The 27475-nt window shown below is 39.6% G+C and overlaps 1 protein-coding gene across 1 annotated transcript in view; it reads left to right on the top strand.

Annotated features, from left to right (window-relative positions):
- The window catches only part of LOC117402159 (adhesion G protein-coupled receptor L1-like), a 267345-nt gene that overhangs the window by 72905 nt on the left and 166965 nt on the right, over positions 1–27475 (top strand). The window contains exon 2 of the mRNA XM_059006982.1: positions 2233–2400. Coding sequence (XP_058862965.1) covers positions 2295–2400 — 106 coding nt within the window. The 5' untranslated portion in view covers positions 2233–2294. The remainder of the gene's footprint in view (positions 1–2232; positions 2401–27475) is intronic.

The raw sequence follows: 27475 nt of genomic DNA, 5'->3' as shown, positions 1-27475 counted from the left end.
GTTATATACATATGTGTAAGCAATGTTTCTGAAACTAATAAGACACACTGGAGGGGCTGTCTGAATCTCCAGCACTGCAGATTGATCTCGCAACAATGTGATGCCGTGTGTTTGTAAAACCGCTGTAACAGAATAGAATCTTGTAACAAGGCTGTTTTTTACCATGGCACTGCTGGAACACAAACACATTGTGAAGATGTTATCCTAGGGAGGAGACCAAGGTCATTACAGTTCCTCTGCTACTCTTTTCAATAGGAAGAGGGCTGTTAACTCTTGTGTCCTGGCTAGCTACATCTCAAACAAATGGCCACATTTGTCAATAAAACCATTTCAGTTCTCAAATGTGGGGGTGATGGCAGGGGAGGGACTAAACATAGCTTCTTCTCTGTTGATCCTGTTGTAACAGCTTTGACCAAAAACACAAGGGTCAGCAGTAACTCTATCTCACGCAGGGGAATTGTTCAAGTCCCCAAAGCTGATGGGCTGCAGTTTTAAGGGGCTGATGCTTGTTTTATATAATTTTATCATCACTACCTTTTGGTATCTATGAGAAAGGGGAATGGTTCAGCCAGTAAAAGCACTGACGCTTTGAGTGCCGGGAGAGTCATGCAAGCGTGGGTCAAATCCCATCAGTGTCACTGGGTTAGGTAGAAAGCTGGAGATAGCTCGCATTCTCCTGCTTCATTGACCACTGCTGGTCACACAAGACCAGCCGGAGGCCAGGCCAGGCCCTTGTAGCTTTGCACATCTTTGTAATGTGACTGGTTTGACAGCGGAAACAGTTGATATTCAGGTTCTCCTGAGTAATAAATGGGCTGCAGCAGTGAGGTGACAATTTATATAAAGAATTAATATAAAGACAATCTATGAGGAAGAATGAAATACTGGGAATTGCCAGTGATGGAGTTCTTTTCACTTGCTCAATGTTTTGCACCTTGTGGTGGGCTGCCCCTCCCCTGTGCGTATTTTGTGTTTTATGTTGTATGTGGGATGTTATATGTATGTATGTAGTGGTGCACAGAGTGTGGGCTATTTAGCACAATTTAAAATGTATATTTCTATTTAGGCATGGGGAGTGCACAGTTAGTTCACGTGCAGATTCAAGTGAATGATTGATTAACAAGCATAAAAGAGTCAGTTTTCACACACACAGGGTTGGTGTGTTCAGAGGCGGAACGAGAGTCAGGAGGTAGAGAGAAAATATAAATAATAACTTACAATTGCTATTCGAGCTGGAATTATACCAGTGCGATACTTGTGTGTTACGTGTTAGTTTTGTCCATCGAGCTGTTTTGTTTTGGATCTTTTATTTTCAATAATCTTGCACATCAGTGCTTCCATACAACAGTATTGTTGTGGTTTCCTTCCTGGTCTGACATCACCACAAGCCATCGTGTCACACACCTACAGTGGCAGAGTATTGTTATAACTTGGTTAAAATGAAGAATTGAGAATTGTGCATATTCTATTAGTGTTTTATATGTTTCACTGTGAGTGCTGTGAAGATCATGTTTACAATACTTTGGTATTGAATGTGACCAGCTTGATTTGCTAGCGCTTTTGAAATCTTCATAAAAAGTCTACCTTGCTCATATTTTTCTTTTTATAACCTTTTCTTGTTACGTCGCAAAAAATCTTATCTAAACGTTAATGGCTCCTTTTTAATTTCTTTAAACAAACTGGACTGTCTACAAATGTGCAGCATGAAAAGGGACACATGCAGTAAACAGACTCGAAGGAGTTATATTTTAGTGCGCTGGGGAGATTCTACCACGCTAAACTCCACAATGTTTGATTTATTAAATTTTTCAAATGGGATTTTGTTACCCTGCGGACAAAGTTAATGATGTATAGAACCTGCAAAATTTAAATATGAATAATAGAGCCATTTGTATTCCGAGCAATGCTATCCAAGCTTGTGTGACAGCCAAATCAAACACCAAGGAGGGAAAAGCAAGAACACACATAGATAATGGGAATAGGGGAGCTACAAACACAACCCCTCTAAAACATACCACAGATACCGATAAGCAGCATTAAAACTGACACAAATCTTGTTTTTAAGAACTAATCTCTTAAATACTTTGGACAATACAAGTTGGTTAGAAAACCTGGGGGAAAATTGATTGAGATAATGTTACTGAAGAGGGAAACAATGTGAAATCACTCTTTACTCCTTAATCTTGTAAATAAGACCACTTAGGCTAAACTCTATTTTATGTTTTCCTGCAGGGATTGGTGCTCCTGTACTGGGGGTATAGATTGGAATCCAGCTGGGACCTGACAAGTGTGGAATGTTGAGGACACAGAGACACAAACCTGCACGCAGAATGGCACTGTCCTTATGGATTCTGTTGTGCTCTGTGATCACACTGAGCAACATCGCCCCTTCTGTGCAAGGTAAGGAACTGCAACCCTTGTATTCACATGCCAGTTGAAATGAGGGTCTTGTATTGAAATATTAAAAGAAACTAGTTGAATATTGTTATTTTTGCATAAACAAGTATTTAATTGGTGTGCTGTTAACTACTTAAGTTAAGTTCTCTTTTAAGAAACAGTCACTATGTAACACAGGCTAGATCCAAAGGGCAGGATTTGTAAAAGGTTGTAAATGATAACTCCAGTGTTAATCAAGAAATTGGTATGTAGCATTGATTTGGGCATTTTCAAGCAGTTGTTATGTCTATTTCTTTATTAAATAATTGTCAATGTGATTTCTGAAATTATGCTGATTTACAAAATAATGTTACTATCTTAACGAGCAGTGCTTCTTGTGACTATTTCTATTGTTTGCGTGGGAATGTAAAATCAAATCCGTGTTGTCATAGTTTATCAGGAGTAATTTGCACTTGGAAAAGGATGGCTTTACTTAACGAAAGAGTACATAACTCACCTTGAAACAGAAATTCAACAGACCGTGGCTGTGACACCGGCGATACAAAGAGAGAGTGTACAGGACCAGAGTTAAATTCTAACAGACTACCAAGATAATTCAATATTTGTAGTTAGGAAAATATTTTAGTCTTTTCTATACTTGTGGTTATGAATGAGACTTATTCACTTGTCTTAACCGTTTGTAACCTTACGGAACATTTGTTGTATTGCTAAAATTATATACTGTTATTTGCATCCAGTGTAATGTTACTACCAAGAAATGAGTGTCGCCTATTTGAATTCTGCAAACGTATGACAGCTGACCTCTACTACAGATTTTATTTGAATTATACAACTGAAATCTTGGTATAGAAAACAGCATATTAGGTATTAAAATAAAGTTTCCTTAGATTGTGAATTTGCAACGCGTCCTTAGCTTTCAACACCTGTGTCTAATCCACACAAGAGCGAAGTACAGGCTTACAAGGGCACACAGATCCACTAGGAATGTGATCGAGATCATTGACATGGATTTTGCCCAGACATATTTGTAATGTTGTCAGACTTCCCCCACACTTTATGTACAGTGTACACCTTCACACATTTGTATGCATATACATTCTTCTTATAATACTGTGTTTGGCTACTTCTAATCAAGGTGAGTTTATTTATAAACATAATTGTGTATTGGGTTAGGCTGGGAGTTCTATTGTAATTTTAAAAGCTTAATAAATATATAATGAAGTGTTACATACATGGTATACATGTATAATATAAATGACAACTACTACACAGATGGCACTTCAAACGTATTTATTTACAGCCTGCAATCGTACAGACTAAAATACACAGAAAATTAGAAAATAAATTCCAACCAATATGCATAGGGCTTACGGTATTTTTTTTCTTTTTAACCAAAAAAAAAAAGAGTTCAAAATGACATTAAAAGAGTCGTATGTAGTAAACTGTGACAAAATATCCCCCCGAATGAGGGTAAATGATTAGTGGGATTTAATTATTATTTATTATTGCATTTATTTTTTTAATCCATTTTTGAATCCATCGATTTTTACCCACACGCCAGATAATCGTAAATCAGCATTTTATATGTGAAGTGTTCTAAATGATTATACATTCTGCATGACAAAATGCACAATTGTAAATTAACTTTACAAATTATACACAAAATAGATATTCCTATTATTTTTTATTTCCATTTGGCTGCTGCTCGCTGGTGGGAGAGCCGTCTCGCTGTATGCTAGTAGTTTCCATAACAGCAAATTCTGCTTTCATTCATTTTTCTTGATCTTGTTAACATGCATTTTGATTAACGAGTTCTCCTTATCTAGACAGGAAGTGATGTACGTGACCTGTGACAGTTAAGCTTTTTAAGGAGTAATGCATTCGTTAACAACCTCATCGACTCAATTTCAAAGCATTAACAGATTGATTTAATTAACACATTTCGTTTGGAAATCACTTGCTACTAAAGCTTGTGTTACTATACCATGAGTTCGATACAATAACACTGGCTTTTGAAAATCCTGCCCATAGTGTCTTTATATTAGTAATCTCTAGCAATGCACAGCAAAACAAAAGAGATGGAAAGATCACCTACTTCTATAAACACACTTTGGCTGATCTAGCCTACATTAGTTTGATTCATGGCAGCAACTTGAATTGAATAGCAGCTACTGAATACAGGTGAAAGAACATTCACATAAATGTATCCAAAAATGGAGTAACTGCAATTAGAGTAACTTAGAATGATTGTAAAAATCACAAAAGGGTAAGGGAAGAGAGAGAAAAGCAATGAACTATTAAAGTAGACTTCTAGTCAATACGCTTACCAATTAACATTTTTTATTTTTAGTTTTTTACTAATTTCTTTTAGTATTTCACCTTATCTTGTAATGTTTATAGTCCACAGATGAATTAATCTTGTGTGCAAATCCAAGTTGTAATTTTATTTCCCACGACTTAGAACAGATCCATTTCTACTGAATGAGAGATACAGTCAGAGGAACATTTGTGAGAAAATGTTATAGAATATCATCTACATTGGATAGCATGGTCGCTGCAAGTACTAGCACTAGATACGTCCTGTTCCCCGTGCGATGATTGCTGCGTCGCTTTTCATTCCTTGGCAATGCCTTCCTACATCACGCTGGGTCTGTGGGCAGTTGGCGCAGTGCCAGGGTATCTCCAGGGCAGATCTGAACTGTCGACCTGCTTGCCTGGCAGCCAAGGCAGTACCCACTGTGCCAGCGATAGTCAGTGCTATGCCAGCTCAGTGTCACAGGTACAATATGCTCTGAATTACAGAAATGCATACCATCACACTTACAAAAATAAATGGCACGATGGTCAAAACAAATCTACAAAACATTTAACAAGACAAAACACACAAGTATTGTGCTGGTGTAAAACCAGCACAGGTAGCAATTATAGTTCTTATATAGATCTTACTTTCACGCACATCTCTCGTTCATCCTCTCCCCTTCTGGAGCGGCTGCTTCCCAATTGGTAATTACTTAATTAATTTGGAAGATGGCCACATTACGCACGAGTTTAGCTGGATGGGGGATTTTAACCCCATCCATGCTGTAAAACAACAATAAAAAAACATTGTGTAAAACAAACACAAAACAGTACATTTTAAACAATAATACAACAAAATAATACAAAGTACACACAAGATATGCACAGGGGCGGGTGAACCCTGCCACAGCAGCATATCTGTTAGATAATTAAATTATTCCATCATTATTACTTGTCGTGCACTTCCATTCAATTTAACTATAATAGGTTAAATACATTTCAAAGTCACTTTACAGTCAGGTAGGTTTACTGTTTCACTTCCCAGCTAGGGGTGTAATGATTCATCCTGTATCATTGAGTCCTGATACTTTATTTACATGAAGTCATGTCGTAATAGAGGTGTCTGTGTGTGATACAAGACCAGAAGCTCAGCACAGCTCATTGTAGGTCACTGAATGGTTCCTGAATGAAGAATAAATGTGTTTTAGAGTTGTTATGAATACATGCTCTTCGTATCTCATTTCATTGTTGTCTTTAAAAAATAATGTCCTTCATTAAATCACCATTTGATCTTATTGTGCATCAACAAGTAGCCCATCAGGACACTCGCATGTATTGTGATGCCAGTCGTATCGTGACATTAGTATAATGCTACACCCCTATCCCTGAGTCATTTTCAGCAGGGTAAAAGTATGTTAATATTATTGTTCCCAATTTTTTTTGGACTAATGAGAAAAAATGTATGTTAGTATTGAAATAACTAGTCACAGTAAAGTAGATCATTTATATCTAAAATCACATAGTGTCAATACGTCGTGCTTAGTCCAATTCAAAGTGGCAGTAACTTTTAGTTGGTATTCATTTTGGACTTCTTTTTTATGGGCCTCAGTGACAAACTGCCACTCGATAACCATTTGAATCTCTTATTCATATCTCTTCCTCTGGAGGCTGTGTAGCCAGATACATTCAATAAATCCAGTTTTAATAACACTACAGGTCACTAGTGTTATTACTAACAGTGGAGATTATTAATAACAGAGAAGAGCTCCTTCGATTTGTGATTAAACTTGGTAGGGAAATTCATTGGTTATTGAGGTTTAGTTTTTGGAAAAGAGCACAATATTTAATAAAACTTCAACCTCAAAACATAATCTGATTTTTTTTTTAAAAAAATTTGTTTAACTTTTTTTAAAAGTGGACAAGCCTTTGATTAAATGAATAATTTATCCGATCTAAAATTGGGTGAACCTCTGATGGCAAGAATGTGCTGACGGTGTTTACGTGACCCGTTATACAAAGAATAAATGCTTCACGAAAGCTACGTGAAATTCTTGTGTTAATAGCTAGCCAATAAAACAAGAACATGAGTGAACGAGAGGAGGTCATTCAGCCCATCTAAGCTTGTCCAGTCCCTAGTAACTGATTGATCTCAGAACTTTGTCAAGTTAAGTTTTAAAGGAACCAATTGATTCCGCCTCAACCACATGACCAGGTAACCCATTCCATCCCCTCACCACTCTCTGTGTGAAGAAGAGTCTCCTTCAGCAACATGACTAGGTAACCCATTCCATCCCCTCACCACTCTGTGTGAAGAAGAGTCTCCTTCAGCAACATGACTAGGTAACCCATTCCATCCCCTCACCACTCTCTGTGTGAAGAAGAGTCTCCTTGAGCAACATGACTAGGTAACCCATTCCATCCCCTCACCACTCTCTGTGTGAAGAAGAGTCTCCTTCAGCAACATGACTAGGTAACCCATTCCATCCCCTCACCACTCTCTGTGTGAAGAAGAGTCTCCTTGAGCAACATGACTAGGTAACCCATTCCATCCCCTCACCACTCTCTGTGTGAAGAAGAGTCTCCTTCAGCAACATGACTAGGTAACCCATTCCATCCCCTCCCCACTCTCTGTGTGAAGAAGAGTCTCCTTCAGCAACATGACTAGGTAACCCATTCCATCCCCTCACCACTCTCTGTGTGAAGAAGAGTCTCCTTGAGCAACATAACTAGGTAGCCCATACCATTCCTTCACCACTCTGTGTGAAGAAGTCTGTCTCCACTTAATTTCCGACTGTGTCCTTCGTCAAGCTTGTTAGCAAGGGATAAGAGAGATAAGTGTTGATCTCGTGAAGTGTGCATCTTAAGACGGGCTGCATGTCAGCAGGAGTGCTTGGAGCGCACGGTTTGAAACCTACAAGACGCTTTCATTAAGTGTGACACTGCTGATCCAACATACAAAGACTGTAAGACGAACGCCTACTGAATTCAGCAGATTATAGACTGGCCACATGCACCTTAAAATCATTAACTGTATATTGTTGATACTTTGTTGCTGCTCCAGTTACTTTGTGTCACTGCTGCTACTAACTCACGTTTTGTTTCTTTTATTCCGTTGCCTTTAAAATCAAAAACCTTTATCTTCAATAACATTATTGCTGATCCCTGTTTCATTGTGCCGCAAATCTTTTTTTAAATTCAGGATGTCTTTCAAATACAACTCTGCTGCATCCTGCTGTAGGTCACATGATTGAATTGCATGAAGTGATCAGGTTCCAGGAACCAGCAGGAAGCACTTTTCAAGCTACAGCATTGTCTCAAAAACATCTGCATATTTAAAATGTAAGTTTAAAATGCAAAGAAAGAATCAACAGATTTTCAAAAGAAGAAAAGGGGATAATATTGCTGGAGCTAATTTGTTTAATTAAATGAAATATTCAGCACGGAGAATCCGCAATGAACGAATGATTTATTGATTGCAATTGCAGTTGATTTAATGAACTGTGATGGGCGCTCAGGGCCCGATGTCTGTGATGGGTGCTCAGGGCCCGATGACTGTGATGGGTGCTCAGGGCCTGATGACTGTGATGGGCGCTCAGGGCCCGATGTCTGTGATGGGCGCTCAGGGCCCGATGACTGTGATGGGTGCTCAGGGCCTGATGACTGTGATGGGCGCTCAGGGCCCGATGACTGTGATGGGCGCTCAGGGTCCGATGTCTGTGATGGGTGCTCAGGGCCCGATGACTGTGATGGGCGCTCAGGGCCCGATGACTGTGATGGGCGCTCAGGGCCCGATGTCTGTGATGGACGCTCAGGGCCCGATGACTGTGATGGGCGCTCAGGGCCCGATGTCTGTGATGGACGCTCAGGGCCCGATGACTGTGATGGACGCTCATGGCCCGATGTCTGTGATGGGCGCTCAGGGCCCGATGACTGTGATGGGCGCTCAGGGCCCGATGACTGTGATGGGCGCTCAGGGCCCAATGACTGTGATGGGCGCTCAGGGCCCGATGACTGTGATGGACGCTCAGGGCCCGATGTCTCTGATGGGCGCTCAGGGCCCGATGTCTCTGATGGGCGCTCAGGGCCCGATGTCTGTGATGGACGCTCAGGGCCCGATGACTGTGATGGGCGCTCAGGGCCCGATGACTGTGATGGACGCTCAGGCCCTGATGTCTGTGATGGGCGCTCAGAGCCCGATGACTGTGATGGGTGCTCAGGGCCTGAGTGAATGATAAATTTGGCCGGAGGCCTCGTCCGTGGGTGCTCGACGGCTACCAGCACAAGGCTGGCTGGAAAAACATGAACAGTTACATGCATCCCAGTTCCGCAGATAGGAAGTGGCTATGGGCCACCTCCCCCCAAAAGACAAGGCCACCAAACCATGAATGGAAAATGATAATAAATAATTAACACAACCCACAGTGGCGCACTGCTACCTACCCCCCAAAATATTGATAAATTAATGAAAATGAGCAGCTGAGACAAGGCCCGTCCCCTAGAGCATGACTGTGCTGGGGTAAAGAGCCCAGCCTCTCCAGCCTGACCACGCACCCTGCAGAACTAAATACGAACTGCTCAGCACTCAGGTAAGGAAAAAAACCCTACTCACATATTTTAAATTTCTGATGTAGGGGGAAACCTCGGGGAATCCATGACCGAGGGTAGCCCTTCCTCCAGGCTCTAAGCAGTTGACTCCTGTTTCGGCCTCCCAGCGCATGACTGAGCGGCCGAGACAAAAGAAGCGACATGGGAGAACACACGGAGCCTAGATGCTTTCTTCCCAGTCTCAATAGAAAGGACTTCGAAGCACGAAGCCACTTTGTTGCTTAGAACTTGCTTTGTTTGATACAGCAAAGTTGCCTCATACTAGGTCTCCCGATCTCCTGGAACCAGGTTTCAAGCCACTGTTCCTGAAAAAGTGACTTAGTGTTCCCTCGACTTAACAGTAATAATTGATAAACGGTTACCCTCCAAAAAAACCCTCTTATTGACAGTGCTATGGCAGAGTATTTCTGTTTTTATTGCCTAACCAGTTGTCTCAGGTTACTGAGTCAGAGCTTATATGGAGGCTGTGGCACTGTGGAAGGCCTCGGAATGACACACGAAGAGTTCAGTGATTGAAATAAAAATGAAATAAAGTTTATTTATAAAACTGCAAAAATAAATGGTACTGTTTCTTTACATTTTTCGAAAATATTTACAAAGCTATATACACAAGAAGGAAGCCAACACATGTAGAGAAGCGTATGGGTGGAGAAAGAAAAAAATGAAAAGCGTATGGGTAAACCGTCTTGCTGTTTGATTTCAGCACAAAGTATCCCTGCAGCAGCTGAGGTATTGCTCTTGGTCTTCTGAAGCATTTGTTACATTCTTTCTCTGCAGGAGAATTTATCATGGCACAGCAAACATGTGTTGGTGTCACTTCTCCAGGCCTAGAAACACTGTCCCGACTGGTGGAGAGGCTGCGCCTTTTGTACACCTTGGCTGCTTACCCAATTACCTGGACTGGAAACTAGGTGTACCTTGTTCCCCTCTACCAGCCTCCTAGCAGGCCGACGCCTACGGAACGTTAACCCCGTAGTTGCCAGAGCCCGCTAGATGGACAGGTTCTTCCTGTTCCGCCTGCTGGTGGTGAACTTTTCAGTGCAGGGATTTCATCTACCCTGTCACACTGACCTATATCTGATAACTGTTTACCCAATAGAGGTGAAGCTTAGGTTAGGACTTTCTTAAGCAAGTAAAGTATTACAAGGTATTTAGTGGATGCGTTTGTGATGGTTTAATTCTGCATTGATAGCTTGGGTGGGGGATGTATATAGCTGACTGTCACACCTGGCTGGTGGCTGTGACGTCAGACCCGGAAGAACACACAGTACTGTGAGGTGAAATGTGAATTGCGCTGTTGCGCCGGTTTATTATTAAACAGAAAATAAAAAGGTTGAACAAAAACAAATTTGTGTACTCCCCGTGCTCACATACTAATACACATTTTATCTGCACGTGAAGTGCCTAAATACATATTACAACACTCGTGCTACATAGCCCAATTTAAATTCCGTGCATCACTATATCCACATATAACATGAATATCCACATATAACATGAAACACACCACATACAACATAAAACAGAAAATATGCGCAGGGGTGGGGCACACTGCCACACTGACATAAAAAATGCATTGCATTAAACAAGCAGCCATGCTCATGATGGTTTGTGTTTAGCTGTCACACTGTTGAGAATACTAGAATAGATTTGTTGTTTTTCTTCTCCCCGAACGATGAAGCAGATTTTGTATTTTGTGTGACTGGTGGCAATGTGACAGCGCAGTCCCATGGATTGACAGTTGTAGAAAGAGCAGATTATGCAGCGACAAGAATAACACAGCTCCTATCACACACAGACTCGCTCCCTTGAGACCCACTAGCCTGTCTTGCAGCTTGACCCTTCTTCTGGGGTTCAGCTGATACCGCTGGCTGGAACACAGTTCAAAGAAAGGGGGGTCCCAGTGGAAAAACGAAAGAGTAATTTGAAATGTACAACAGTTCTATTGCACATGCATTTTAGATTTGAAGCAAAAAATCAAAGTGCTATACTACTGCAGAACTCTGCAGTGTTGAGCGGAGCTCTCTTTCCAATACTACTAGAGCGCTCTGCAGTGTTGAGTGGAGTTCTCTTTCCTATACTGCTAGAGCACTCTGCAGTGTTGAGTAGAGTTCTCTTTCCTGTACTACTAGAGTGCTCTGTTGTGTTGAGTGGAGTTCTCTTTCCTATACTACTAGAGCGCTCTGCAGTGCTGAGTGGAGTTCTCTTTCCTATACTGCTAGAGCACTCTGCAGTGTTGAGTAGAGTTCTCTTTCCTGTACTACTAGAGTGCTCTGTTGTGTTGAGTGGAGTTCTCTTTCCTATACTACTAGAGCGCTCTGCAGTGTTGAGGGGAGTTCTCTTTCCTATACTACTAGAGCGCTCTGCAGTGTTGAGGGGAGTTCTCTTTCCTATACTACTAGAGCACTCTGCAGTGTTGAGTGGAGTTCTCTTTCCTATACTACTAGAGCACTCTGCAGTGTTGAGTGGAGTTCTCTTTCCTATACTGCTAGAGCACTCTGCAGTGTTGAGTAGAGTTCTCTTTCCTGTACTACTAGAGTGCTCTGTTGTGTTGAGTGGAGTTCTCTTTCCTATACTACTAGAGCGCTCTGCAGTGTTGAGGGGAGTTCTCTTTCCTATACTACTAGAGCGCTCTGCAGTGTTGAGTGGAGTTCTCTTTCCTATACTACTGGCATGCAGTTTTTTAAATGGCTGTTATCTTTCCAATTATATCAGTGCGTTTGGGTTCTAGTTAATAGATTTATATAAATAACAATAAAAAATATACAATAAGAACAAAAAGGAAATATCCCAAACAGAAGATAAAAGCTTTGGGCAAGTCCAGCAGAAACAATATACAAATATTTAAAAATAAAATTATAAAAGTACAAAACCCCAAATATTCAACAATTGTACTGACTTGTTTCATTATATATTGATATACATATGCTGCACGTCATCAGAAAATATGTCTTCCAAAAAACAGATACAAGGTTTCTTAGAATCTATAATTGTCCAATGTTTAGCAATTTAATGCTGTTTAACCTCTTGTAATAGGCATTCATTTGTGAGGTATGACAACTTTAGAAACTTACATTCTTGAAACAATGATAGATTTGGGATTTCCAGGATATCAGAAGTCATTTTTTCACTAGTCATTGCTGATTTCAGTTTTGAGTGGAGTTATCCTAGATCTGTATTCAGCTCTGCATTTTTGACAGGGAGGGTTAAACACACGTACACAAATGTTAATCTCAAAATGAATACAACCTTGTCTTCTGCATGTTGTTGCATTTGCCCTGTTCATTGTTCCATATCTGCCTTACAGATCAGTCACAGAGTCAGGCTTTGTTGGAAATCTTCCGTTGTCATTTCTCCCCTGAAGCAGAAAGGGGCTTTGTCACATTGACGACACTTCAGGCTTTGTGCTTTGTGCGTAGGGGGTCAATGCACCCAAACACACCTCCTCCTGTTTCCACACCAGAAAACATCCTGTCTCTCCAAACCTCTCGCTTTTCAACTGTGCTTCTCCCCTCAAAACCCATAAACTGGCAATGTTATTAGGACCTGTACCTAATATCAGATTAGGCCATGTTGCCCTGATCACAACCTTGACACAACATGGCACAAAGGTGCTGGAAGGTGTCTCATGGATCCATTTGGTCATTATTATTTCATGTAATTGGTGCAGAGAGGCAGACAGAGGATCGTGATGACAAATCATTCAAGATAAACCCAAACAATGTAATGGACATTCAGGGATTGTGGTGTCCATGGAAGTTGCATGCAGTTTCCGTCATGCCCCTCAAACTATTAGTGCACAATTCTGGCAAGGTTGGTGGTTTTTATTATGAGTAACCACCACCATCGGGTTGCAGGATTGTTGGGCAATCTACAAAGATGCTTAAGTAAACTAAGCATTGGTTCACCTTCCAGAGTAATTAAGTGACCCCACTCACACTGCTTCCTTACTAAATATTTTAGTATCCCTGAATAAGTAATCATCCACTCTTCAGATCTGCAAATTATTTTAATGAGCAAGTCATTTTAGAAGAGCAGTTTTCCGTTTTCTGGCATGAGGAACAGCTGTTGCACGATGCTGCAGACTAAATGTTCGCACCACTTGCTTTTGACTTTCCATTTGTAAATTTACAACAATGCATATTTGCTTTGACATTTTATACAATTTAAACTGAGCGTCAGTGCACGTGTTTTAATGAATATCATAAAGAATCATTTCTCTTGGCTGATTGTTCATTGGCAACCATCTTCAACCCTTGCGAATCCTAAAACATCTATGTAACAAAAACAACCTCTTAGAAAGGGTCTTTGTAATCCGTGTGCCACTTTGAAGTTATATCATCGTTGGTCATGGGCACTTTGATGTAGCTCTACCCAAAAATAGAGAGAGGGAGGGAAGGAGGGTGCATACCAAGTGATGTTCAATGGAGATGCAGACAGTGGCACTACACTAGCAGTGGGTCTGTATTTAGAGGCACTGGTAGCACAAAGCAACTACAATGGGGTGAGGCTGTGATAAGCAGGATTTGTCAACCCATTATCAGTGTGAATAAAAAAGCATAACTAATCTTCTGTTTGTTTTTTGACAAGAGCCATTAGCTTCATTAGGTCTGTTTTGTTTTGTTATTACGGCATTATAATTTCCACAGGAGAAATCCACCTGTCAGTGTCAAAAGTTTGTTGTGGATTCAGTACATCTTATCTTGTGTATAGATGTCATCTTGTGTATAGATGTCATCTTGTGTATAGATGTCATCTTGTGTATAGATGTCATCTTGTGTATACATCTCATCTTGTGTATACATCTCATCTTGTGTATAGATGTCATCTTGTGTATAGATGTCATCTTGTGTATAGATGTCATCTTGTGTATACATCTCATCTTGTGTATACATCTCATCTTGTGTATAGATGTCATCTTGTGTATAGATGTCATCTTGTGTATAGATGTCATCTTGTGTATACATCTCATCTTGTGTATACATCTCATCTTGTGTATATATCTCATCTTGTGTATACATCTCATCTTGTGTATAGATGTCATCTTGTGTATAGATCTCATCTTGTGTATATATCTCATCTTGTGTATAGATGTTATCTTGTGTATAGATCTCATCTTGTGTATAGATCTCATCCTGTGCAAAACACACGTCATTGGCAGCTGGTGGCCAAAACAAGGCAAAAAAGGCAGAGGGCTTGGGGTCCCCTAAAGCCTCCAGCAGCAGTCAAATCGTATTATTGTATTCTTACTTACAACACTTTTCATATCTTCTTAACATTTTACCCCAATTTGGCTGTTAAATGCATTTCCTCCACTAGCCAGCAGTTTATTCTAATAAACTTAACTGTTACACACTGCCAGCGTATGTTTAAAAATGCACTGTATACAACATGAATATAGCATTTAGATTTCAAGACCACCTCACTAACATACAGGGTGCGATTTGTCACATTTTGTGTCAGTGTGCCCCACCCCTGTGTGTATTTTATGTTTAAAAATACACAAACTACAAAACAGTAGGAAACCCTCTAGTAAAGATACATCACCTTCTATCTGACACTATGCAAATGCAGTTATTGTCGTTGAATGTGTTTTATTATTATTATTATTATTATTATTATTACAATATTATTACAATATTATTATCGATAACTAAAAGGCAATAACAACATATGCTTATAATGTTACAAACAACATTTGCCAAACAAAATTTTGATTCCTAATCATTATTAAATAAAAAAAAAAACTGAGTGACAGTGTACTGTACATACTATATTCAAAATGTTTGAATATCATATGTATAAATGACATTTTCCAGCAGAAAGACATTCTGTCAGTACAAAATCTATTTTCCCTGCAGGGGATGAAAATTGAAAGAGCAGAGCCTGGGATACAAAAAGCAGAGCCAGTGATGCCCCTCCAGCCCCTGTCAAAGTGCACATTGCTAACATACTTGGCATAAAATATTTTCTAAACAAAGTTGTTAAGGCAGGAGAAAGGCAAACAAAAATCAATCTCATCCTATCAAATTAATTGATTAAACATAAATAAATGACAAACCAGTGGTGACTGGTGACTTCTAAGTGAGAAGAGGCACAATTACAAACCCACTGTTTCATCTGCCATGCAAAAAAGGATCTTCAGTCATTTCTTTGTTGATTTCTGCTAGCACAGTAAAGGAAATTAATGTAAATCAAGTCATTCTGTCTGGTTTTTGATATCCTAGTAAATTTATGGTTCCTTGTTCTATGTGAGCAGCAAGTAACTCGTCATAGCGAGGAATTATTTCTGTAAGTTCCCTGTGCCATGCTGAATTTTGCATTATTTTGAGATATGCGTGCTTCATATTTATTTATTATTCATCGTCATGGTTTCAATGTGAACTTTCAGCATTATAAATGAAATGTACTTTTTAGACATCAAAACATTATACAAAACACCATAACACAAAACAGATCAAATTAAATTTAAATTAACACAGTAGCTATTACTTTTGGTTCTGCATACTTTTCATTTATATATTTGCTTTGAAATATGTGATATGTCTTCGCAGTTTTCCATTCACTACATGTATGCGTAATACAAGTACAGTATTATTAATAATGCTAGCACAAATTCGTAGGTCATTATATTTCAATGTAATATTTTTCAATTATTATTTTTTAAAAGCCCAATTGCTTGAGCACAACATGCTTACTGTATATACTTTTAAAATGCCTGCACAAAACAAGCACCAAAGGCTAAAGACAATGAAACAGTTGTTTTAAATTTTCATAGTTATGATGGGTTTCTTTTTTTTCTGGTCACCTTTTAGAATCTCCTTTAGAAAACTGGATGCGAAACCCAAATGATGCAATTTCCATTATTCAACAATTCACTCATCATAATCAGGCACAGTAATGCTTCAGCAGGGAGCGGGAGGGTTTGAGTTGCTCCTTCAATTAAACCCAGGGATCAGACTACGTCATCTGCCGTTATAAACTCCTGTCTGCTGCAACCAGAGTCATCAGACTACTGGATTGCAAATTAAAACCACCGTTTCACCAGTACTTTGCATCACCTCTACTCCTGCGCACTGCAACCCCCATTGCCACAGTCACCTTCCACATTAAAGGTGTATTTAGCGGCTATTTCTGCATGCGATGCCCCCGTAGATTCGGTATCTCCGCTAGCTGGGCTATGCCAGGTTCTGTCGCCTTAATATGATAGATCCTTCCTTGCCTTCATTAGGCATGAGGGCCCTTGAGGTTGCATGCTTACACCGCTAACCTTGGGTTAGGCAGTTCTGATATGTCCTCGTATGCTGCTGTTCTTTCTTTATCGCGATGGCTCTGATATACTTTCCCATAAGTAATGTTTTGGTGTTTGACTTCGAATTGAAAGGGAACGTTAGGTTACTTACCGTAACCCTGGTTCCCTGAAAGAGAAGACGACCACCAACCACGAGGTCGCATCGGTCATCCTCACGGGTTCAGTGCAAAAAGAAAAATGACTTCCGTGGAATGACAGTTTTAATCCCTCGGTAAGCGGGACTGAGTATGTCATCCAGGAAGGGGCCTATCAGCAGCTCTGATATAGAGAACTCAGTGAATACCTACCAATAGGCAGGCATTTCCCATAAGTAATGTTTTGGTGGTCGTCTTCTCTTTCAGGGAACCAGGGTTACGGGAAGTAACCTAACGTTTTCATGTTCAGATATTCGCTCATAATTTAAATATTCGTTAAGATATTCATCCATTTTCAAAAAGTAATAAAAGCCGTTGTTACTCAGAACACAAATTTGGAATTCCCTGAAGCTTCATGTAGCATGGCCAGTTGTCTTCACTGAGACTGTACCAGACAAATACATCATATTGTTTGTATTTCGTTTCTTTTGGTCTAAATGATAAGTAATAATGCTTGGTTTTCTTTAGCTTTAAGGATATGTCCTTAGGCTTGTATTTTGACATAAATGGAAGGTCCAATTTAGCGGTGAGCCGCTTGTATTCATGGATTTTATGAAATTCCTGCCGACAGGGGTATAGTGATGTACGTGTGTTACACATATATCTGAAAAAACAGTTATTGTGATGGGCCTGGAGTTAACATTCAGCATAGGTTATTGAGAGTATCAGATTCGAGGTATATGGAGGTGTCTATATATGTCATCTGTATATCACATTTTCTTACTTGCTAAACCGGTGCGGGCCAGGAAAATCAGGCTTCCTAGCTGAGAATTCTGACCGCTCCGCTCCCTGCATTGTTTTGAACAGTTTTTTTTGCACAGGCCCAGTAATTCTCCACGTTGTTAGTGTGCACTCCTGTGTCAGGGTCAGTAAAGTGCTCTGAGTGATGTACAGTTTTGTGAATGTACGGATTTCTAGTCAGGGCTGAAATTGGGTGGTATGCAGGCCACTGATCGCTATGTACTTCAGAGCCCTGTCTCACTACCTTGGTGATGATGGGTAGGAGGGTGAACGCATTCCTACGCTCAAGAAAGGTGAGGTACCTGAGCTGGATATCAGGTTGGTAAATGCTGAATACCCATCTGTCAGGCTTTCCCAGGTTGCGACCACGTCTATATTTGGCCCGTATCATGACACTCGTCAATTTGCACAATGCAGCCTGGACCAGCCTGGAGTAACACTGGCTCCTGCAAAAGATGCCCCTCACAAAGCAGTACCAGTTGATTGCTGTTTTCTTTTCTATGTCGACGTGCATGGCTGTAACAGTAACAGGTGAATTACAAGCCCAGAATTAAATCAAAAATTCTATTTTCTGGAGATTTAAGTGAGTATTCTCAAAGTAACTTTGATATAATACACATTTTTTAGGTTGGCAGTGGTGGTTAGTACACTGCCAGATATAGCCTGTTACTTTTGTGTGGCTGTCTTTTGTCAATAACATATCCTTATGACATTTATTACATTTAATTCGATTTTTTAATATATACAATTTTTGAAACAAGCGCACTAACGGTAAAGATGTTACATACCAGTATCTCAACGGGGGGTACCATCATTATTTTTGTCGGTTATAATTTATTTATTATTTTCATTTACTGCATGCTTTTGCTACCTGCCCGAGGACAGGAGACACCGTTCTGACAGAATGTTTCATTGTTCTTGTGGCCCTGCTAATCTCCACCACTTTAATTGCTTGGCCCGCTAAACTACACCTATGCCTATATATATATAGAGAGAGAGAGAGAGAGAGAGAGAGAGAGAGAGAGAGAGAGAGAGAGAGAGAAGGAGAGAAGGAGAAGGTTTTAAAAAATAAAAAAAATAAATTAATAATAATAATTAAAAAAAATAAAAATAATGTAATTGTATGTAAAAATAATGTGATATAAGAAATAAATAATAAGAAGAAGAATAGTTCCCAAAGGGTCCAAAGTTCCACAAAAGGAACACGGAACACGAGTTTATCTTCAAACTGGGAACCCCCCTCCCAAGCCTCATTAGAAAGCGTGTTCTTCAAAGCAGAAGGCCATCAGAGCTCTGGATCATGAAGAGGCAATTTGTTAAGAAAGGTTAATAGATTCTCTTTGAACATTCACCGACTCCCATTATAGAGAAGGCGAGGGGGAGAGTGAGTGAAAGTGTGAGGAAAGGTTAACTGATTCTCTTTGAACATTTCACCAATATCCATCGTAGGAGGAGGGGATAGAGATTACCATTATATTATACATAGGGCTTCTGTTTTTCGGTTTTTGTTAATTTAATTTTCCGGTGCTTATTTTTAGCTATTTTTCAGGTCTTTCGCTTTTTATATACTGTATGAAATTATTGTTTTTGGTTCCTTTCCAAAATGCTTAGCCGTTTTTTTCTGTCACAATACTTATAGTAACTCGACAGTACGTGCATGCTTAAACTGTAACTTTCCTTTGCTGTCTTCCACAACGAAATCCTTATGGTCAAGGGCACATTCTTCCGCTGATTCAAGAGTGGTCAATACGTATATCCACTGCTTCAGAATGGTCAATACGTATATCCACTGCTTCAGAATGTCAATACATATATCCACTGCTTCAGAATGGTCAATACGTATATCCACTGCTTCAGAATGTCAGTACGTATATCCACTGCTTCAGAATGTCAATACGTATATCCACTGCTTCAGAATGTCAATACATATATCCACTGCTTCAGAATGTCAATACATATATCCACTGCTTCAGAATGGTCAATACGTATATCCACTGCTTCAGAATGTCAGTACGTATATCCACTGCTTCAGAATGTCAATACGTATATCCACTGCTTCAGAATGTCAATACATATATCCACTGCTTCAGAATGTCAATACATATATCCACTGCTTCAGAATGGTCAATACGTATATCCACTGCTTCAGAATGTCAATACATATATCCACTGCTTCAGAATGTCAATACATATATCCACTGCTTCAGAATGTCAATACATATATCCACTGCTTCAGAATGGTCAATACGTATATCCACTGCTTCAGAATGGTCAATACGTATATCCACTGCTTCAGAATGTCAATACATATATCCACTGCTTCAGAATGTCAATACGTATATCCACTGCTTCAGAATGTCAATACATATATCCACTGCTTCAGAATGTCAGTACGTATATCCACTGCTTCAGAATGGTCAATACGTATATCCACTGCTTCAGAATGTCAATACATATATCCACTGCTTCAGAATGTCAGTACGTATATCCACTGATTCAGAATGTCAGTACGTATATCCACTGCTTCAGAATGGTCAATACGTATATCCACTGCTTCAGAATGTCAGTACGTATATCCACTGCTTCAGAATGGTCAATACGTATATCCACTGATTCAGAATGTCAATACGTATATCCACTGCTTCAGAATGTCAATACATATATCCACTGCTTCAGAATGTCAATACGTATATCCACTGCTTCAGAATGTCAATACATATATCCACTGCTTCAGAATGTCAATACATATATCCACTGCTTCAGAATGTCAATACATATATCCACTGCTTCAGAATGTCAATACGTATATCCACTGATTCAGAATGTCAATACGTATATCCACTGCTTCAGAATGTCAATACGTATATCCACTGCTTCAGAGTGATCAATACATATATCCACTGCTTCAGAATGTCAATACATATATCCACTGATTCAGAATGTCAGTACGTTTATCCACTGATTCAGAATGTCAGTACATATATCCACTGCTTCAGAATGTCAGTACGTATATCCACTGCTTCAGAATGTCAATACGTATATCCACTGCTTCAGAATGTCAGTACATATATCCACTGCTTCAGAATGTCAATACATATATCCGCCAGTATAAAAAGAGTTGCAGCACTTCAGATCGAGTCACCCTGACTTTCAACATGGATCCTGTGTTAGTATCAGCTGCTATTACCATTGAGGAAACACAAAGTAAACCTTTTTCCACATATTTTATTGCATTTTTATAGCGCTTTTTATACAAAAGTATCACAAAGCACTGTACAGTACATAGCAGAAAAAAAGAACAAACCACAATATTTGTATAGCATGTCACACATACAACTGACCATTTAAAAAACAGTATACACATAATACAAAAGCAGTAAAGTTACATTGAAACACACTAAGATAAGAAAGCCATTTTATATAAGTGCATTTTTAGTCTTGAAAACTGTAACGATCCCAGCTTCCCTGTCAAACGAAGTGTGACAAACCGGGTTGAGCTTGCCATATACAGGACTGTCTTCACTTGTCTTTTTGTGTAAAAGAACAGCACTCCAACAAGCACAGGTAGGTTTTTAAAACAGGGCAGGCCTGTATGTTTATTTTAAACACAAAACTAAATGAACAAAACAAAAACCTAACTCCTCCCAGGGGTGCTAACTAAACATTTCAGGTTTCTAAGCTAATAAATTGGATGGCTAAGCCGTTTACCACGCATATCCACACAGTACCTTTTCTTAGTTCCAGCTCCCTGGTAGTCTCTCTCCTGATGGGCAGCAGTGTGGAGTAGTGGTTAGGGGCTCTGGGCTCTTGACCGGAGGGTCGTGGGTTCAATCCCCAGTGGGGGCAACACTGCTGTAGTACCCTTGAGCAAGGTACTTTACCTAGATTGCTCCAGTAAAAACCCAACTGTATAAATGGGTAATTGTATGTAAAAATAATGTAATATCTGTATGATGTATAATGTGATATCTTGTAACAATTGTAAGTTGCCCTGGATAAGGGCGTCTGCTAAGAAATAAATAATAATAATAATAATGGAGCCCTGGGCTCTCCTTTTATATGAGGTGGCTGTTTCCAATTATCACCAATTATTCTATCTGGAGCAGCCACATTCTCATATGTTTTTGACAGGGACAGGAATTAACCCCATCCCTGCCAACCACCACCAAAACACACAAACACCCACACTATTTACAGGCAGCGCTCTTGCTCTGCCACACGAAGGCAGAGCATTCCATAATTTCGGAGCTCTACAAGAAAAAGCCCTTCCTCCCGTGTTGCTTTTGCTGGTAGGTGCTAATCCATTCAGGGCCTTGTAAGTTAACAGCAGAATCTTAAAATCAATTCTATACTGCACAGGGACCCAGTGTAAAGAGGCCAAAACAGGGGTAATATGTTCACTTTTCCTGGTTTAGTCAGAATTCTAGCGACAGTATTCTGAACAAGCTGCAAGTAGGATACCACACGTTTTGGGACACCAGAAAAAAGTGCATTACAATAATCAATTCTATATGAAACAAAGGCATGCATTAGTCTCGGCATCAGATACAGAAATTATTGGTCTAAGTTTGGCTATATTTCTCAAATGGTAAAAAGATACTTTAGTAACTTCCCTAATATGAGTCGCAATGTTAGATCAGGGTCAAAGACGACCCCCAAACTCTTAATTTCTAATTTAAGTTTTGATGAGAGACTGCAAGGGTCAAGCTCATGTAGTCCCACGTTTCCTTTTAGTTTCAGTGAGCCCACTAGAATAACCTCTGAATTCAACATTAGAAAATTCTATGACATTGAATGCTTGATGTCTTTAAGGCAAGTAGCTAATAACACCTAGGGACAAATATAGCTGTGTATCATCACTTATATGATTTTATGCATACAGCTCAACCTTCAGTGAATGTACAAAAGTTGGGACAGCAATAAAGTTGACTTCCTAACAAACTGGAATAATGGCCCTGAATATCAAAGCTTTTCCGATCGTCGAGGAGAGCTTTTGTAGCGCGGTTTTAACTTTCCGACTGATTTTCGTGTTCCGAGCAAAAATCAAAAATGTCCAGGAAGAATGATAACAGTCGCAAAACCCCAATTCTGGCAGTATGAGGAATGTTATGCATATTATAGGAGGCTGTGTGGTCCAGTGGTTAAAGAAAAGGGCTTGTAACCAGGAGGTCACCGGTTCAAATCCCACCTCAGCCACTGACTCATTGTGTGACCCTGAGCAAGTCACTTAACCTCCTTGTGCTCCGTCTTTCGGGTGAGATGTAGTTGTAAGCGACTCTGCAGCTGATGCATAGTTCACACACCCTAGTCTCTGTAAGTCGCCTTGGATAAAGGCGTCTGCTAAATAAACAAGTAATAATAACAATAATAATATTTTCCGTCTAAAACGGTTCTGCCTTGAAAGAGTCCTAATGGAGATGGGAACCTATTTCAAACAGGCTCCATGCTAAAATAAAAAGGTCTGCTGTGGGTGGAGTGACTCTTAATTATTTATTCATCTAAAGCTCCTAAGAACCACAGAAAATGATGCATGAAATGCGATCTGCCAGCGGTTAAAAAAAAATTAACCGAAAAATGAAACCCTTTCCAAAAACATGCCCAATGTATTTAAATTGGGACATTAGAGAAGACCGTGTGTGTTCTTGAATACATTAATTATTGTAGTAATTCATAGTTATTTAATCAGAGGCTGCATATTTCAAAGCACCCCCTGGCAGAAACAAAGGTCAGCGCCGATGATAAAGACAGGGTCCCAGATGCTGCTCAGAGAGCTGTTTCCACTAGACAGGGTCATTGTGGGCTAGCATATCAACCACTCATTCTGCAGCCAGACAGTGCCATTGTTTAATAAAGAAAAATGTGGCTGCTAGTAGATGGAGATGGTGCCACTCAATAGTAATTGAGTGTTTGCAAACACTGCAATTGATATTGCATATTAACCAAGAGAAGTGGGATTCATCCGCTCCTCTTTATTAATTGAATAAAGAGTGCATTAGCGAATTTAATAGGAGCCAAGCATTAGCAGGGAGGCTAGATGAACTGTCTAATCAATACTGTTAGTAAAAAGGCAGGGGAAGTTTTTCTCAAGATTCAAGGCTCGTATTTAAAGCCGCACAAGCAATTTTTTTTTGTACTGAGCTGACTACAAACTTCTGTGAGCACTACTTTTCTGTCAAAGGGCAGTTTAGTTGAATACTAAATAAGTGACGTCATAGTTACTATAAACTGCCCAACTAAACAATGACCACCAGCAAAGGTCATTGTCAGTAAATGCAACAAATAAACTTGAAAATATCAGCAAGAACAAGGCACTATAAATGTTCAAGATTTGAAATAAACTAAGGTTTTAACATCGTCCAACCACACTTTCCATCCTTTCAGCGCCTTCCTATTAATTACCAAACCAAAGAAATAACACATCGCACTCACACACAGTATTATCTACGATCAAAGAGAAACGCAGGAAGCACACACCAATGCAGTTATCAAAAAGTCCTCGTACTACTATAACATAACTTTTCTGCATTTGCATTATTTTTTTATTTTAAATGGTATTGTAAAGATGTTGCCAAATTAATAATAATAATAATAATAATGATAATAATAATAATAATAAAAGAAGAAGAAGAAGAAGAAGAAGAAAATTATTTGCAAGCGCTGTCTTCTCATCAGTGTTAAGTTTTACACTATGTCGAGAGATCAGTGCATGTCTTAAAACACACTCGATTGGCTATTGCTGGTAGTTCTTTGTTTCTCTTAACCAATAGGATTTCCTCAATGTCCAAACTGATATACGCAAAGCAGGTGATTGATACCGCCGCGGCGGTGCAGCATTTATATCCAGAAAATATATATTTTCCTGAAGCTAGAGGAGTGCTGTGCTGTGATTTTATGAAGTGAGTGTGTGCGGTGCTGCGCAGCATGATGTTTTTGGTGCGCGGCACCCCCCAGATTGCTGCAGCTTAGAAGGAACATTGTGCACAAGTATGTTTGATATTACACTAAAATGAAAAATGTAATAACTTTGTTTGATGTTTCTGGTGGGTTTTTTTTTTTTTTTTTTTTAATATATTATCAATATTGATTACACCAGTGTTCATCATTACAATTTCTTTCTACATACAGGATTATGACATTGTACATTGTGATAAAAATAAATAAATAAACATGAGAAAGCTGTAAACATTTACATTGGATATGTTCTGTATGGTGTATAGTAGTATAGTACCATACTTCAATACTGTACAGCAACTTACCTACATCTCATGTGATATGTGATATTGAACTAGAATCTGCACTGCACACATGCGTTCCTCACCACCCTCAGAAACACTGTCTCCAAGATATTGAACTAGAATCTGCACTGCACACATGCATTCCTCACCGCCCTCAGAAACACTGTCTCCATGATACTGAACTAGAATCTGCACTGCACACATGCGTTCCTCACCACCCTCAGAAACACTGTCTCCATGATACTGAACTAGAATCTGCACTGCACACATGCATTCCTCACCGCCCTCAGAAACACTGTCTCCAAGATATTGAACTAGAATCTGCACTGCACACATGCATTCCTCACCACCCTCAGAAACACTGTCTCCAAGATATTGAACTAGAATCTGCACTGCACACATGCGTTCCTCACCACCCACAGAAACACTGTCTCCAAGATATTGAACTAGAATCTGCACTGCACACATGCGTTCCTCACCACCCTCAGAAACACTGTCTCCAAGATATTGAACTAGAATCTGCACTGCACACATGCGTTCCTCACCACCCTCAGAAACACTGTCTCCAAGATACTGAACTAGAATCTGCACTGCACACGTGGCGTTCCTCACCACCCTCAGAAACACCGTCTCCAAGATATTGAACTAGAATCTGCACTGCACACATGCGTTCCTCACCACCCTCAGAAACACTGTCTCCAAGATATTTCACTAGAATCTGCACTGCACACATGCATTCCTCACCACCCTCAGAAACACCGTCTCCAAGATATTGAACTAGAATCTGCACTGCACACATGCGTTCCTCACCACCCTCAGAAACACTGTCTCCAAGATATTGAACTAGAATCTGCACTGCACACATGCATTCCTCACCACCCTCAGAAACACTGTCTCCAAGATATTGAACTAGAATCTGCACTGCACACATGCATTCCTCACCGCCCACAGAAACACTGTCTCCAAGATATTGAACTAGAATCTGCTCTGCACACATGCATTCCTCACCACCCTCAGAAACACTGTCTCCAAGATATTGAACTAGAATCTGCACTGCACACATGCATTCCTCACCACCCTCAGAAACACTGTCTCCAAGATATTGAACTAGAATCTGCACTGCACACATGCGTTCCTCACCACCCACAGAAACACTGTCTCCAAGATACCTGGTCTGGTGAACAATACTGTGACAAGATTATAGACTTACTGTATTAAGAGGGAGAAAGTTTGATTGGTAAACAAAGATGAAATCATTGAAAAGTGGACTGCACTATCTGAACATGCAGTCGATACCAGTCCATTTCTATTATTTGTACACATGTGCAGAACCTGTGTACAGTACAGACATATGTGTTGCCGTTCATTTTTTTCTTGCAGTTGCCAGGATGGAGTTTAGCTGTGCCTTCTGTTTTGTTCTAAATTCAGATTTGCCCCATTTAAATGCATTTAATGTTGGAACAAAACAATCCTCATTTGTAACCAGCAGCAGATGACAGTCTTGGGACACAGACTTTTGAAAATATGAACTTAAAAATAAGCTTATTGCCAAAGCATCCATCCCTACAGTACTTCTTGGAATGCAATTTCCTGAGATCTTAGATACAGTCGGTAGACTTAACAGCATCTACTAACAGAAATTAAATACATGTAATGACTACCATTTCAACTCAAATTCTTGTTGTCTTCAAATTTAAGTGTATTCTAATAACTCTCAGTTTTGCGCTATTGTGTGCTTTATAGTTCTTGGATTGAGACTTTATCAGAACTTAATCAGGTACTAATATATGCTGATTACCCCAATGGATTTGGAGTGCAGTATAGTGGTCCTGACCATTGCCACTGCTGTGTCTGGAGATCATTTGGGAAGGATTTGAGATCAGAACTTTATGTTAGACTCATTGGACAGTTGTTTTTATATTAATGTATTCTGCAAGTCTGTGGAGAATTGATGAGGGTAGATGGGTTGAGCAGATTAATGATTTTTCACTTCCGTTTTACTGCAGTGTCTTCCACTGACCTCCCAGAAACCACACATACATCTTAATCCTGTGAGAAATTAAACACACCTTCCAGAACGGCATGGACACTGTACAGGGTGGTGCTTCATTCTCCTGGAGACTACAGTATCAGAGAAATGGCACTTCTACATTCTATTAAATTCATTCTTCAAGCGTTTTACAAACACACAGCATTGTTACTACATTCTAACAGAAAACACTGCAGTGGTATAGATGTCTAACACTTATGTATATAACAATTTAGAATGTGTTTTATACATCTGATTCCATTTTGGATATTTTCTTAAGAAGATCACAGGAAATAATCTTCAGATGAGCCATTACAGTTACCTTGCACATGTCTTTTAACTTCACCTCTATTAAACCTGGCTGTGACAGACAGGGCGTGTTTTGAAGAAACAATGTTTATTGTTTTATAGGTAGTACACTGTAATGTTTATTATTATTATTATTATTATTATTATTAGCTCCTGAAAAGGTTAACACTCTTACACTCCTGGATCAGGATAGCTGTGTCCGGCCCAGACCACCTTGGAAGAACAATTAAGCCTGGTACACCTCCCTAACCTAACAGTGCCCATTGCTGTGTCACAATAAGTCTCATACATCTCCCTAACCCAGCAGTGCCCATTGCTGTGTCACAATAAGTCTCATACACCTCCCTAACCCAACAGTTATGCCAAGCCAAATTTATATTTCTAAATTTTATTTATATTAATTATAATTTAGACA

The sequence above is a fragment of the Acipenser ruthenus genome, chromosome 34 (assembly GCF_902713425.1).
Source record: "Acipenser ruthenus chromosome 34, fAciRut3.2 maternal haplotype, whole genome shotgun sequence".
NCBI lineage: Eukaryota > Metazoa > Chordata > Actinopteri > Acipenseriformes > Acipenseridae > Acipenser > Acipenser ruthenus.
Note: the sequence above shows the minus strand (reverse complement) of the source record. Positions and strands in the feature narration are given on the sequence as shown.